This window comes from Peromyscus californicus, unplaced genomic scaffold (assembly GCF_007827085.1).
Source record: "Peromyscus californicus insignis strain IS unplaced genomic scaffold, ASM782708v3 Scaffold_7__1_contigs__length_154581171, whole genome shotgun sequence".
Lineage (NCBI taxonomy): Eukaryota > Metazoa > Chordata > Mammalia > Rodentia > Cricetidae > Peromyscus > Peromyscus californicus.
In genome coordinates, this window is record NW_026294595.1 from 2,139,335 (window position 1) to 2,152,705 (window position 13,371).

The 13,371-nt window shown below is 43.6% G+C and overlaps 1 protein-coding gene across 1 annotated transcript; it reads left to right on the forward strand.

Annotated features, from left to right (window-relative positions):
- Nucleotides 1-6: 6 nt before the first annotated feature.
- Nucleotides 7-10,711, forward strand: Pdcl (phosducin like). The gene is made up of 4 exons (XM_052726632.1): nt 7-120; nt 1,850-2,026; nt 3,411-3,592; nt 8,200-10,711. Exons 2-4 carry the CDS (start codon nt 1,855-1,857, stop codon nt 8,749-8,751), a joined length of 906 nt encoding a protein of 301 aa, XP_052582592.1. The 5' UTR covers nt 7-120; nt 1,850-1,854; the 3' UTR covers nt 8,752-10,711.
- The last annotated feature ends 2,660 nt before the right edge of the window (nt 10,712-13,371 follow it).

Here is a 13,371-nt window from a genome sequence, read left to right on the forward strand (position 1 = left end):
TCCACTCTCGGCGGCTTTTCTCCTGCCCAAGGCCTTCAGTCACTTCTCTTTCTCTAAGCGAGCTTTCCTTGCTGGTGGCTGGAGCTGCTAGTCCGGAGGGAACTGACTGAGCGAGGCGAGGTAACTGCACAGGCGTCAGCGCGGGGAGCGGCCGGCCTGGACCTGGGTTGGGCAGCGCTGCACCCGGGCGCGAACTACTTTGCATCCGGGCCCCTGGATTCCCGCTTTCCCCGGGCTTCTCTTACTTCCCTCGAGACTCGGCGCGCCCCCACCAGAGGGCTCTTCTAACCGCGCCCCTCCCCAGCCCCATCTTCACATTGCCCCGCCTCCCCCCCCCGTCCCTCCCCCCCCCCCTCCTCGCAGCTCCTCTTCCCTGGCCCCGCCCTCCTCAGGCACCCGCCCCCATGTGGCTCCGCCTTCTCTGCCCCTTCCAGCTCTGCTTTGCTCAGCTTTGCTTCCCAGCTCTTGTGTCCTAAGCCCCGCCCCGCCCTTCTCTGCTCCCCCCTCCTCAGCCCTGCCCTCTTCACTGACCTACCTTCTTTGAATACCCCTCCCAACTCTGCCCTCCTCCCTGCCTCTTCTGCAAGCCTTTCTCTGGCCCTGCCCACCTCACTGCCTTCTCTGTCTCCGCCCTGCCCTCTTCCTGATCCTCCACCTCAAGCTTACTGTCCCCACCTAAGGTTTACCTTCTGCTCTGTGCATAGTAGTTCTCTCTGCCAGAATGCAGGCCTTCCTCACCTCGGCAGCTCAGCCTCCTCAGCACACTACTCTTCTGATCCATTGCACATACCTGATCTCTCAGGGACCGAGTTGTGTCCCTCTGGTGCATCCCTGTCAAAGAGGGTTTTTTTTTTTTTTTTTTAAGTTTTCGTCCCTTCAGCCTGCACAGTACTCTGTCTTGACTATTGGATTTCTGCTCTGTGGGAGAGAGGCACATTGTAGTAGTGTAAAAACCACGTGTTAAGTCTCTCCTGAAACATGGTGTTTGTATGCTTAGAGGAAGGGCTGCTTTGTATTCTTTTTTCATCCTTTCTTTCCTTTTTTTTTTTTTTTTTGGTGTGTGTGTGTGTGAGTGTGTGGGGGGAGTTACGAGACTGAGTTTCTCTATGTAGCTCTGACTGTCCTGGAATTCCCACTGTAGACCAGGCTGGCCTCGAACTCACAGAGATCTGCCTGCTTCTGCCTCCTGAGTGCTGGGATTACAGGCGTGTGCCATCATGTCCAAAGTATTCTTTTTTTCTAGTCATTCCTGCTGGGTCCTCAAACAGACTTTTAAAGAGCTGAACTATACTGCTTCCCCAAAATAGCTGGATCCTAGGTGTTCTTTAAACATTTGGTTATTGTTTAGATCTTATCGTGGAGACTTGCTTTAGCTGGTCAGAATTGGTCCAGCTTGAGACATATATCCAGGCTTAGTGAGGCAGAGGAGTGAACGACTATACCCTTGGTGGTCCCTTTTGACGTTTTCCCTGAGGACTTTTCTCCGGTTTGTCAGCTAGCAGTCTTAAAACTAAAAGCATGTGTGAATAGAAACCACTGTGCTCTTACCCAGTGCACACGATTAGACAGGAGCACAGCTCTCAGGGGATCTGTTAGCAGAACCTGTTGCTGAGCTTGGGAAAGAAGCGTCCCTTACCTAAACCTTGGTTTTGCCTTCTGTAACAGAAGCCTGTAATATGTAAATGTAAACTGTGACATAGAGCCAGGGTGGGGTTTGTTGAGATTCTGCTGATGAGAACACTTTAGATTCCTGTGAGTTATCGGATGTCAGCACAAGTGCACCTTGTGTGGTTCAGATTCATGTCCTTGCTCAAGCTGGGAAGAAATCCCTGATACATTGCCGTCTTAGGAACCATGACAACCCTGGATGATAAACTGCTGGGAGAGAAACTGCAGTACTACTACAGCACCAGCGAGGATGAGGACAGTGACCATGAAGATAGAGACAGAGGCAGTGGAGCCCCGGCCAGCAGCTCCACACCTGCGGAGGCTGAGCTGGCAGGCGAAGGCATTTCAGTCAATACAGGTACTGGAAAGCTTCATGCTGTGGAAACTGACACAAAATGGGCCTGTAAAGTGTGCATCCACTAGAAACTTCTGCTCTCCTTTGTCCAACTCCAATCCCACTTCAGAGACAGCACAGTGTTTTCGTTCACTGTGCTTGCTTCCATTGCTTCCTCTGTGCATGCAAATCTGTGTGCATGGCGGCATGGCAGGGAACAGGCTGGACTGGGTTTCAGAACCCGTAAGTCATACATGGGAGTAGACTGGTAGGATTAATTCCTAGAAATGGCATATGTACACTATTCGTTTTTTAAATTAAAATCTGTTATTATTGTATGTCTATGTATGGTCCGTGTGCATGGGCACATGTTCCAGAGTGCCAGTATGGAGATAAGAGGATAGCTTTTTGGAGTTGGTTCTTCCACCTTTGCAGTTAAATCCCAGGAATTTTCCTCAGGTTCCAGGCTTGGACTGCAGGTCCTTCCCTGCTGAGCCACCTCAGTGGCTCTTACACTGTGGTGTATTGTTTTTAGTTTTTAACTTTGTATTTCTGGGAGTTGAACTGAGGCCTTTGTTCATGCTATGCAAGTGCTCTACCACTGAGCTACACCCCCAGTCCACTATAAGTTGAGGTGCTGCTTAAGAGTCCAGAAAGCAATACAATATTTTTCCTTCTACTTTTTCCCTTCTGTGTTAACAACTTTCTAGATTGGTGCCTTCTTCTTGGATAAGAAATAGCCATTTTTGTTTTCTTTTTAGAGATGAGAGTCTCACTGTGTTGCCCAGGCTGGCCTTGAACTCCTGAATTCAAATGATCCTCCATCCTCAGCTTCTCTAGTAGGGATTTCTGGCATACTCCTGGCATGTACACTGTGCCCAGCTTGTCATTGTCTTTGTTTTTGTTTGTTCTTCCCTAATATATTTGGAGTATCATTCATGTCAAGAAATGTAGAATTTTCTTATCCTGCCCCATCTTACCTTTTGGTGCTGCAGATCAAATCCAGGGCATTGTGAGTGCTTGGTTAGTATTCTGGAAGCTGAACTGCATTCCCAGACTTGATTCTTAGAGGAAGGATCTTATTATAGCACAGGCTGTCTGTGAACATGTGATCTTCCTGTTCCTGTGGAACGCTTGCATTGCAGACATGGGCCACCAAGCTCTGTCTAGAATTACCTTCCCTTCCTAAATGTGTCTTTATTTACCTTCACTTTGTACAATGTTGGGTATTAGGCTGGCCATTTAATTCTTGCAAACTATGCTGTAGGAAACCTCATTGTATGTAGAACATTCTGCCCTGTGTAAGGGTGTGCGGAGGCTCCTGCTGTGTCATAGATAGAGCAAGCCTCATACAGATGTAAGTTCCTGTTTACAGATGTTGGCCTCTCCGTTTGTTTGCCCTCCTCAGGTCCGAAAGGTGTCATCAATGACTGGCGCCGCTTCAAGCAGTTGGAGACAGAGCAGAGGGAGGAGCAGTGCCGGGAGATGGAGCGGCTGATCAAAAAGCTGTCTATGACCTGCAGGTCCCAGCTGGACGAAGAGGAGGAGCAACAGAAACAGAAGGACCTCCAGGAGAAAATCAGTGGGAAGGTAATGGCATCTCCAGACACTTCCCAGGCTGGTGGAAGTGGGCTTGGTGATTCAGGAAGGGGAGGAAGCTGGATTTGACTTGCAGTGCAGGGCAAAGGGGAGAGTCCTGTCATAACTCAGGTGCATCTGGGCTTGGCCTTAGCTCAGCATTGGCTAAATAAGGTCATTACCTTTCTCTCCCCAGGGTTCTGCAGGTCAAATATCCATCTTAGGGACTGGCCTGTTGAAAGTGTGGAGTATATCTTATTTTCTTAATCATATTCATGAGCATTTATTTTGTGGAAGCAGTACAGTAGAACAGACATCCTAGGAAATATTTGAACCCAGGTCTCTGACACCTCCTTATCAGTATTAAAGGTCTTTCTTGTCCCCTCTGACCAAGGAAGAAATATCCAGGAGTGCCTAAGATCAATTAGCTGTGGCTTAAAGGTAAAAATATCAAGCACAGGGCCAGTGAGGAGGCTCAGTGGGGAAAGGTGCTTGCTGTGCAAGCTAGTGACCTGAGTTTAATCCCCAGAACCCATGTAAAGGTGGGAGGAAAGAACCAGATCTACTGAGCTGTCCTCTGACCTCTACCTGCATACTATAGCACATGCACCTACACTTTTAAATGTGTGTGCACATGCATTCATTGCACATGTATGCGTACACACACACAATGATCGTAAATTGACATTTAAAAATATCAGCCAACATGAAGGTACAGATAAAGCATTAAGCCAAGAGTTTATCATTTGACTGGGGAATGATTTCAAGACATAAAACCTAGACAAAAGCTGTATCAGCTAAAAGACCTAGTTAGGTTGGCCAGGCAAGACAGTCTCAGGTTAGAGTGGTGGAAAGAAGATTGGTAATAAGACAGAGTCCAGAGGGTGCTGATTAATTACGACACAGTGCTGACCCAGTGTTCCACACTGGTGTGGTCTCTGGTTACCACCCCTAGTCTATACAACATTAGGCAGAGATGTCAGGCCAGGAGAAAGAAGATGTCTGTCGATTTAATGGTCTGGAGCAGTGACCTTTTCTCCGGGAAGCAGGGATCCCCTCCCCATCCTCCATTTGGTGTAGTGGGCCAGTTCTTTTCAGACAATCATATAGGATTGTGAGGTTAGGTTCTAGCCAATGGGGAAAAGACACAGCCACAACCTGAGTTAGAATAAAAAACAAATGCAGACAACTTGGAGGTGTTGGTGAGATTGCCCTACTGATCAGCCCGCTCAGCTGAGATCCACTGGGGAGAGGTTTCAGAAGCCTACAGTCTGCAGTCTGAGGAAATAAGATCAGCTGAGGAGTTGACAAGTGAGCAAAACGTGACCTGAGAACACAAGAGAAGGAGCCGCCCAGCCACCGAACCAGATCACCAGAATTATAAGTTCACCCTACACTGACTGGGACCAGGTAAGACCCCATCTCCGGTCCGGCAGACCAGGTCTCTATCCCCTAGGCCCCAGCCATCGGAGCCCCAGGGACTAGACAGCTAACTTTCCCTGTTCCCTCACCAAAAAAAAAAACCAGCCCCTGTGAACCCAACAACCACTGGAGCCATAAGCCCACCCTGCTCCAATTGGGAACAACTGCTCCCCGAAACAGAACCCACTAACACTGATTGGACTAAGCTGCTCCTGGAGAAACAGAGCCCAACAGCACCGATTCAACCAAGAGCTCCCAGTGGACCAAGACTATCAATTGGAACAAGAGAGGCACTCTCAGACACAGACACCGCCTGAACCAAGTGGAGGAAGAGATGAGTAGACGCCAGTGCAAAAATACAGGCGACAACATAAAGACTTATATGACAACATCAGAGTCTAGTGATTCTACACCTGCAAGACCTGAACATACCCAGGCAGAAGAAGCAGAAGAAATCAATCCTAAAAATGACTTTAAGAAGATGATAGAGGCCCTTAAAGAAGAAATAAAAAATTCCCTTAAAGAGGAAATGAAAAACTCCCTTAAAGAGGAAATGAAAAATTCCCTTAAAGAAATAGAAGAAAAAAAACAAAAATTGGAAGAAATCAAAGAAAGCTAAGAAAAAGTAATTAAACAGATGAAGGAAACAGTTCAAGATTTGAAAATTGAAATTGAGACAATAAAGAAGACACAAACTGAGGGAATGCTGGAAATAGAAATTCTGACTAAACGATCAGGAACTGCAGATGCAAGCATAACCAACCGAGTGCAAGAGATGGAACAGAGAATCTCTGACGTTGAAGACACAATAGAGAAAATAGATTCGTCAGTCAAAGAAAAAACTAAAGCCAAAAAAGTCGTAACACAAAACGTCCAAGAAATTTGGGACACCATGAAAAGACCAAACCTAAGAATAGTAGGGATAGAAGAAGGAGAAGAATACCAACTCAAAGGCACAGAAAATATATTCAACAAAATCATAGAAGAAAACTTTCCTAACCTAAAGAAAGAAATACCTATGAACATACAAGAAGCTTACAGAACACCAGATAGGCTGGATCCAAGAAGATGTCTGTCAGGAAAGCTGACTGTAGCACACTGTGCCTGCTGCTCACAGCCATTGAGCAGAGAGACCAGAATGAAGCAACAGTCATAAGATTGAAGAGATTCTGTCCCTGTCCTGTTGAGTTGCCTGTAGTAGGCCAGAACTGGAAGCTGTGTGCTTGGCAGAAATGAGGCTGGGAGTAAGTTATGTATATCAGTTTATAAAAGTGTTTGGAAACATGAGGAAATTTTTTTCTTTTTTAAGACAGAGTCTCACTGTGCTGGCCTAGACTCACTATGTAGATCAGGCAGTAGATCACAGAGATCCACCTGCCTCTGCCTCCTACGTGCTGGGATTAAAGGTAATATTGTTAACATTAATTAGAGACAAAAGCAGGTTACAAGATACCCACAGCTGCTGCTACAGAAGCAAGATACTACAGTCAGTTGACTAACAAATAAAAAAAAAAGCTGGGCCTGGTCGTACATGGGAGGCTAAGATGGGGGGATTGGTAGTTTGTGTACCAGGCCAGCCTGTTCTACATAGGGAAACCCTGTTTCAAAAAAAGGGGGGAAAAAAAACACAAAAAAACCCCACTAAACTGGAGAGCTGGCTCAGTGGTTAAGAGCATATGTTGTTCTTGCAGAGAACCTGGGTTTCATTTCTAGCACCTACATAGTGGTTTACAGCCATCTATAACTCTAGTTCCAGGAGATCTGGTACCCTCTTCTGATCTCCAAAGGCACCAAGCACTCATTTGGTATACATAGATACATGCAGGCAAAACACTTGTACATAAAATGAATAAATCTTAAAAAAAAAAGAAGAAAGAAAACATTTAGAGTTTGTGTCATGTGGATATATGTGCAGAGCAGCAATGAGGTGAGTTCCTTTGGAAGATTAATGTGTTGTCTTTTCAAAAAGGAAAGTGACTAAAGGAACACTTGCCGAGACTGACAGAAAGAGTGTCCATCAGAGAACTGATACATGATGCTGCTGCCTGTTTTGGAATGAGAGGCAATATGGTACTGTAGTTGAAAATCTGAGTTTCTAAAATCCAGTTTACAGGACTAGAGAGACGGCTCAGTGGATAAGAACGGACACTGCTCTTCCAGAGGCCCCAGTGTGGTTCCCAGAACCCACATGGTGGGTTTAAACTGTATGTAACTCCAGCTCCTGGGAATCTGACTCCCTCTTCTGAACTGTGCAGGCACCTGCTCTCACATGCACTATCACCCCCCACACATTTATACATATAATTAAAAATAATAAAAATAAATTTTTTAAAAGTCCAGTTTGAATCCTAGTCTTGTACTTTATACTTGTGTGAATTTGTGCAAATAATGTAAAGTCTTGGGGTTAAACCTACATTTACAAAATGGGGTTATTAATGTTCTTCTTATGAGATTGAGAATTCAGTGATAGGTGAATTCAAGGGTAATGGCATGGGCATGTTGTCCTAATTACTTGGGAGGCCATGGCAGAGCTAGTCCAGACAACATAATAAGACCCTGTTTTAATGAGAGGTGGAAAAAAAAAGCCATTCCTGGACTCCACATGGTAGGAAAGAACTAACCTCATAGGAGCACCATGGTATGGGCATGCCCTTGAATGTAAATGTAATTTAAAAACTTTCAGGAGGGTCTGGAAAGATGACTCAGCTGTTAAAATTGACTTTTGCAGAAGACTCAGATTTGGTTCCCAGCACCCATGTGGTGGCCTGAAACCTCTATAACTTCATCTCCAGGGGATCCAATACCCTCTTCTGGCTTCCACAGGCACCAATGTGCACATGGTACACATGTAACACACCTCTAGACATAAAAAAAAAATTGTTTTTGTTGTTTTTGTTTTTGTTTTTCGAGACAGGGTTTCTCTGTGTAGTTTTGGTTTTGGTGCCTGTCCTGGATCTCACTCTGTAGCCCAGGCTGGCCTCAAACTCACAGATATCTGCCTGGCTCTGCCTCCCAAGTGCTGGGATTAAAGGTGTGTACCACCACTGCCCGGCATAAAAAATTTTAAAGGAGAGAGAAATGACATAATGTGCATAAGACAGTAACATGGTACCTCATGTATTCTCAGTACAGGGTGCATCTCCACAATGACTAAACTGTTTATGCCTGTCTTTGTTCACTGGCTGGTTTTCCTGCAGATGACTCTGAAGGAGTTTGCTACAATGGACAAGAACCTGGATGACGAAGAGTTTCTGCAGCAGTACCGGAAGCAGAGAATGGAAGAGATGCGGCAGCAATTTCATAAAGGGCCTCAGTTTAAGCAAGTTTTTGAGATCCCCAGTGGAGAAGGGTTTTTAGAAATGATTGATAAAGAACAGAAAAGCACCCTTATCATGGTTCATATTTATGAAGATGGCATCCCAGGGACCGAAGCCATGAATGGCTGCATGATCTGCCTTGCCACAGAGTACCCGGCTGTCAAATTCTGCCGAGTGAGGAGCTCAGTTATTGGGGCCAGCAGTCGTTTTACCCGGAATGCCCTTCCGGCTCTACTCATCTACAAGGCGGGTGAATTGATTGGCAATTTTGTTCGTGTCACTGACCAGCTGGGGGAAGATTTCTTTGCTGTAGACCTTGAAGCTTTCCTACAGGAATTTGGATTGCTCCCAGAAAAGGAAGTCTTGGTGCTGACATCTGTTCGAAACTCTGCCACATATCACAGTGAAGACAGCGATCTGGAAATAGATTGAACTGATAATCTAGTTCCATAACTATCTCATTGTTTGGGCTGGAGGACACATGTCTGTATTTATTTCTGTCCTTCCTACGTCTTCTGGCTTGACAGCTGTTCTTTGTAATCTTGTTTAGTATATGGAAAGTCAAGAAGTTCTTAGATTAAATCAGAATGCTGACTCACTTTGGCTAGCAGTAAAGTGACTTTAAATTACATAAACAGGAAGCAAGGCTTTTGAGCTGTTTACTTTTCTAGCGTAACATCTCTGATACTGTTTCTAGTCAATATTGACATGACACCCTTGAAGGCAATGTCTTGAAAATTGTCTTCTGATGACCTCAGAGTTCTACCAGGTCTGAGAGTAGAATTCCCTAGTGAGTGTGTTATGTGCAATATAAATAGTGCATTTCCATAATCACTTGATTGAAAATCATGTTTACTTGTAATCAGACTCATAGCTCTATGTTTTTTTCTCTATACCCTTCTCCACCAGGGTCTGACTTAGAGACTCCATACAAGGTTGGGGATGTAGCTCAGTGGTGAACGCTGACTAGCATATACAGGGCCCCAAGAGATCTGATTCCCAGCATTTTCAAAAGCAAACAAAACACAAGATTTCAGATGCCTGGGCTGCCATTAGCAGTGGCCGCTGCTGCGCGAGTCAGTGGTCCAGACCAGCATACTCAAGTATGAGCAGGAAGAATTGTTTTTGCTAACTGCTCTTATCATGCTGGAAGGCAGGCATCCTGTTGATTGACACTGGTGTGGGTAGAGCTTGAAGCCTCAGTAGGAGGACCTTTCTATTTTGCTCATATCAGTGTCTATTCCTGTTACTTAACAAGGTAACTTCTTGTTTAACCTAGATTTTTTAAGAAAGCTTTTTTTTGCATATTAGAAAAAAATTCATATTTAGTAGAGGAAAATAGGCCAAAATGCAGATGCAAAAATGGCTTAAAGATATATAATTCTACCACTTAAACACTGCGCTTTGGTATATTACATATGTAGGTATTTATGTATACAGATGCTTTTGTTTGTTTTTAAATGACATTGGGATCATTCTGAGCATACTGTCTGATCTTATGGTTAGCTACTAACATTTCAGAATTTTTTTCATATTAGTAAATACTCTTCTGTAACATTTTTTTTTTTTTTTTTTTTGGTTTTTCGAGACAGGGTTTCTCTGTGTAGCTTTGCGCCTTTTCCTGGGACTCACTTGGTAGCCCAGGCTGGCCTCGAACTCACAGAGATCCGCCTGGCTCTGCCTCCCGAGTGCTGGGATTAAAGGCGTGCACCACCACCGCCCGGCTTCTGTAACATTTTAATAGTCCATTGATAGATATACTGTAATCTGCTTGGTGGTAATTTTTTAGAAAGATGGCAAACTTTATTATGAAAGCAACATTTTCATTGAGAACATATAATAAAAATTAAGCTGAAAAGATATTTAAAAGCCATAAAATTTCACTAGTAATAATTCCTGTCATCATTTTTTCTGATCTCTTTCTAGCTTTATGTATATGAGTGTATTTATAAAATTCATTGTCATTTGAGTTTTTGTTTCCTTTTGATTATTCCTTAAATTATATGTTCTAGTATCGGGAAGTGAAATGTAACTTGGAAGTAAAATTAGCGTTAATATTCACAGTTGAGTTTTTTGGTTGCTCAGAAACTAACGGTAAATTAGTCTTGAACATACCTGTTGGATTTAATCAACAAAAACAGAGTGTGTCGTTTTGCTAACTAAGGAGCTCATTGTGGAAGTCAAGAAAATCAATAGGGGCAGAGATGACTGGTGTCAATGTTCTAGTTTATTTCTTTCCAGTCTTTTTAAAAAATTTTTTTAGTATTTTTAATAACATTGACAGTTACTGAATTCTGTAATAGTACATACTAAAATACTTTGGTATGTTGTAAAAGAATAAATCAGTGGCTTTATGATTCACCGTTTGAATAAACCGTACCATGTTGAGCCAGCCCCTGTGTTACATATTTAAATCACCAGCGTTTTGCTAAGGCACTTAACACCTTTGTGATTTGTACTGTGTTTTGGATCATTCATAGTACAGATGTCTAGAAGAGTCACTGGGAAAATGGGCAGGAACATTTAAATTTTTTTTCTTCACAAAATTATTTTTTGATAATTTCATACACTATTTTGATGATGTTCTTCCCACTTCGCTGACCTCCTTTGTCCCCAATAGTTCCTCTTCTACTTTGATGTATTTTTGGTTTTGTTTTGTTTTGTTTTTTGAGACAGGGTTCTTCTGTGTAGCCCTGACTGTCCAGGACCAGACTGGCCTCAAACTCACAGAGATCCACCTGCCTCTGCCTCCCAAGTACTGGGATTAAAGTTATGCTCCACCATGCCCAGCTTATCTTTGGGTTTTAATGGTCCACTGAATTTAGTTAGGGTTGTTTACATGAACATGAGTGAGGGGTTATTGACTGGATCATGGGCAACTTGCCAGAAACTACACTACTGAAGAAAATGTCTCCCTTCTCTCAGCAGCCATTAACTGCCACTAGCTCCTTAGGAAGGGTTGGGACCTCATGAGCTCCACTCCCATCCATGATCTAATTATTTTTTTCACAATTTCATATATATAAATTTGATCATATCCTCTATTATCTTCTCTCATTTCCTTCATCCTCCCACTGAATCCCTTCTTTGCAGTGAATTCCCTTCCTACTTTCATATTTTGTGTGTGTGTGTGTGTGTGTGTGTGTGTGTGTGTGTGTGTGTGTGTACTTTCTATTGCATGTAATTGCTTACATGAACACGGGTGGGGGTGTTATTTGCTTGAGTAAGGCAACGTAGTGGCTAATCCCCCCACTTAGCAAACATTAACTACCTATATCTCCAGAGAGATGGGTAGGACTTCACCAGCCCCTCCCCTATCTATGATGGGATGTTGAAAGGCTCAGTTGTAGCTGGAATTTTCTCTGGTCCTTCCTTGCCCAGCAGTCTGGACAGATCTCTTCCACCTGCAGTCCCATAGCTGCTTATAAAATAATTACTCAAAGGTGTATATTAATTACAAACTGTATGACCTATGGCTCCAGTTTATATTAGCTAGCTCTTTCAACTTAATTCAACTCGTTCCTGTTCATCTGTTTTGCCACGTGGCTTCATGGCATTACCTGTTCCCTCACATCTTGCTTCTGGTGACAGCTCACAGCGTCTGCCGTGACTCCACCTTTCTCCTCATATCTCTGCTTGGATTACCTGCCTGCCTTTAAGCTGCCTTGCCATAGGCCAAAGCAGCTTTATTTATTAACCAATGGGAACAACATATTTGCAGTGTACAGAAAGACATCCCACAGTACTCAGTCTTGGGCAGGTACTGTCACTTCATGGATCCAACAGTCTGATGTGTCCAGAAGATAACAATTTACAACACTCCTTCCCATCTTCTAGCTCTTAAATTCTTTCTGCAATGTTTACTGAGCTTTGGAGGGGTTGATATGGATGTCCTGTTTAAGATAAGCATTCAACAGTCACTCAGCATTTTGACTAGTTACAAGTCTTCATTAACTGGTTTACTGTAGACAGGAGCTTCTCTAATCAAGGCTGAGAGCAGCAATAATCTATGGGTATAAACAAATAGTTATGAGGCAGTTTGGCAGCATGATCATTTAGCAAAGCAATGGTAGTTAGGGCCTGTGCCATCCCTGTCCTGGGCTTTTGACTAAATTTACAGTGCTAGGCTTAAATTCCTTCTATGGAGTTGAGCCTCAAATTCAGTAAGAAAGTAGTTTGTTACTTCAATAATAGCCATGCCACTACTTCACAAGTGGGCACATCTTGGTTGGCAGTATTAATAATGTTACAGTTTGCTTTCTATTGCTATTATAAACACACCACAACTAAAAGCAACTTGGGGGAAAAAAGGGATTATTTCAGTTTACAGTTTACAATCTACCATTAAGGGAAGTCAAGGCAGGAACTCAAGACAGGAACCTGAAGGCAGGAGCTGAAGTAGGAACACTACTTACTGGTTTTCTCTCCATGACTTGTTCAGCCTGCTTTCTTATACAACTCAGGACCACCTTCCCAGGGGTGGCACCACCCACAGTGGCTGGGTCCTCCCACATTCATCATTAATAACAAAATGCCGCATTGTCTTGTCTACATGTTGTTGGTTGTTTTCACTCTTTTGAGGGACCCGCCACCCAGCTCCCAAATAAATTACACATAATTCTTAATTATGAATGCCTGGCCTTAGCTTGGCTTGTTTATTGCCAGCTTTCCTTAACTTTAATTATCCTGTCTACATTTTACCTCTGAGCTTTTCCCATTCTCTTACTTCTGTAAATCTTCCTCTTACTCTTTAGCTTGTTGTGTGCCTGGGTGGCTGGGCCCTGGAGTTTTCCTCCTTCTCTGGCTACTTCTTTCCTCCCAGATTTCTCCTTCTATATATTCTCTCTGCCTGCCAGCCCCACCTATCCTTTTTCCTGCCTTGTCATTGGCTGTTCAGTTCTTTATTAGATCATTAGGTGTTTTAGACAGGCAAAGTAACACAGCTCCACAGAGTTAAACAAATGCAACATAAACAAAATTACATCTTAAAATAATATTCCCCAGCACCTACAGGCCAATTTCATGTGGACATTTTCTCAATTGAGGTTCTGC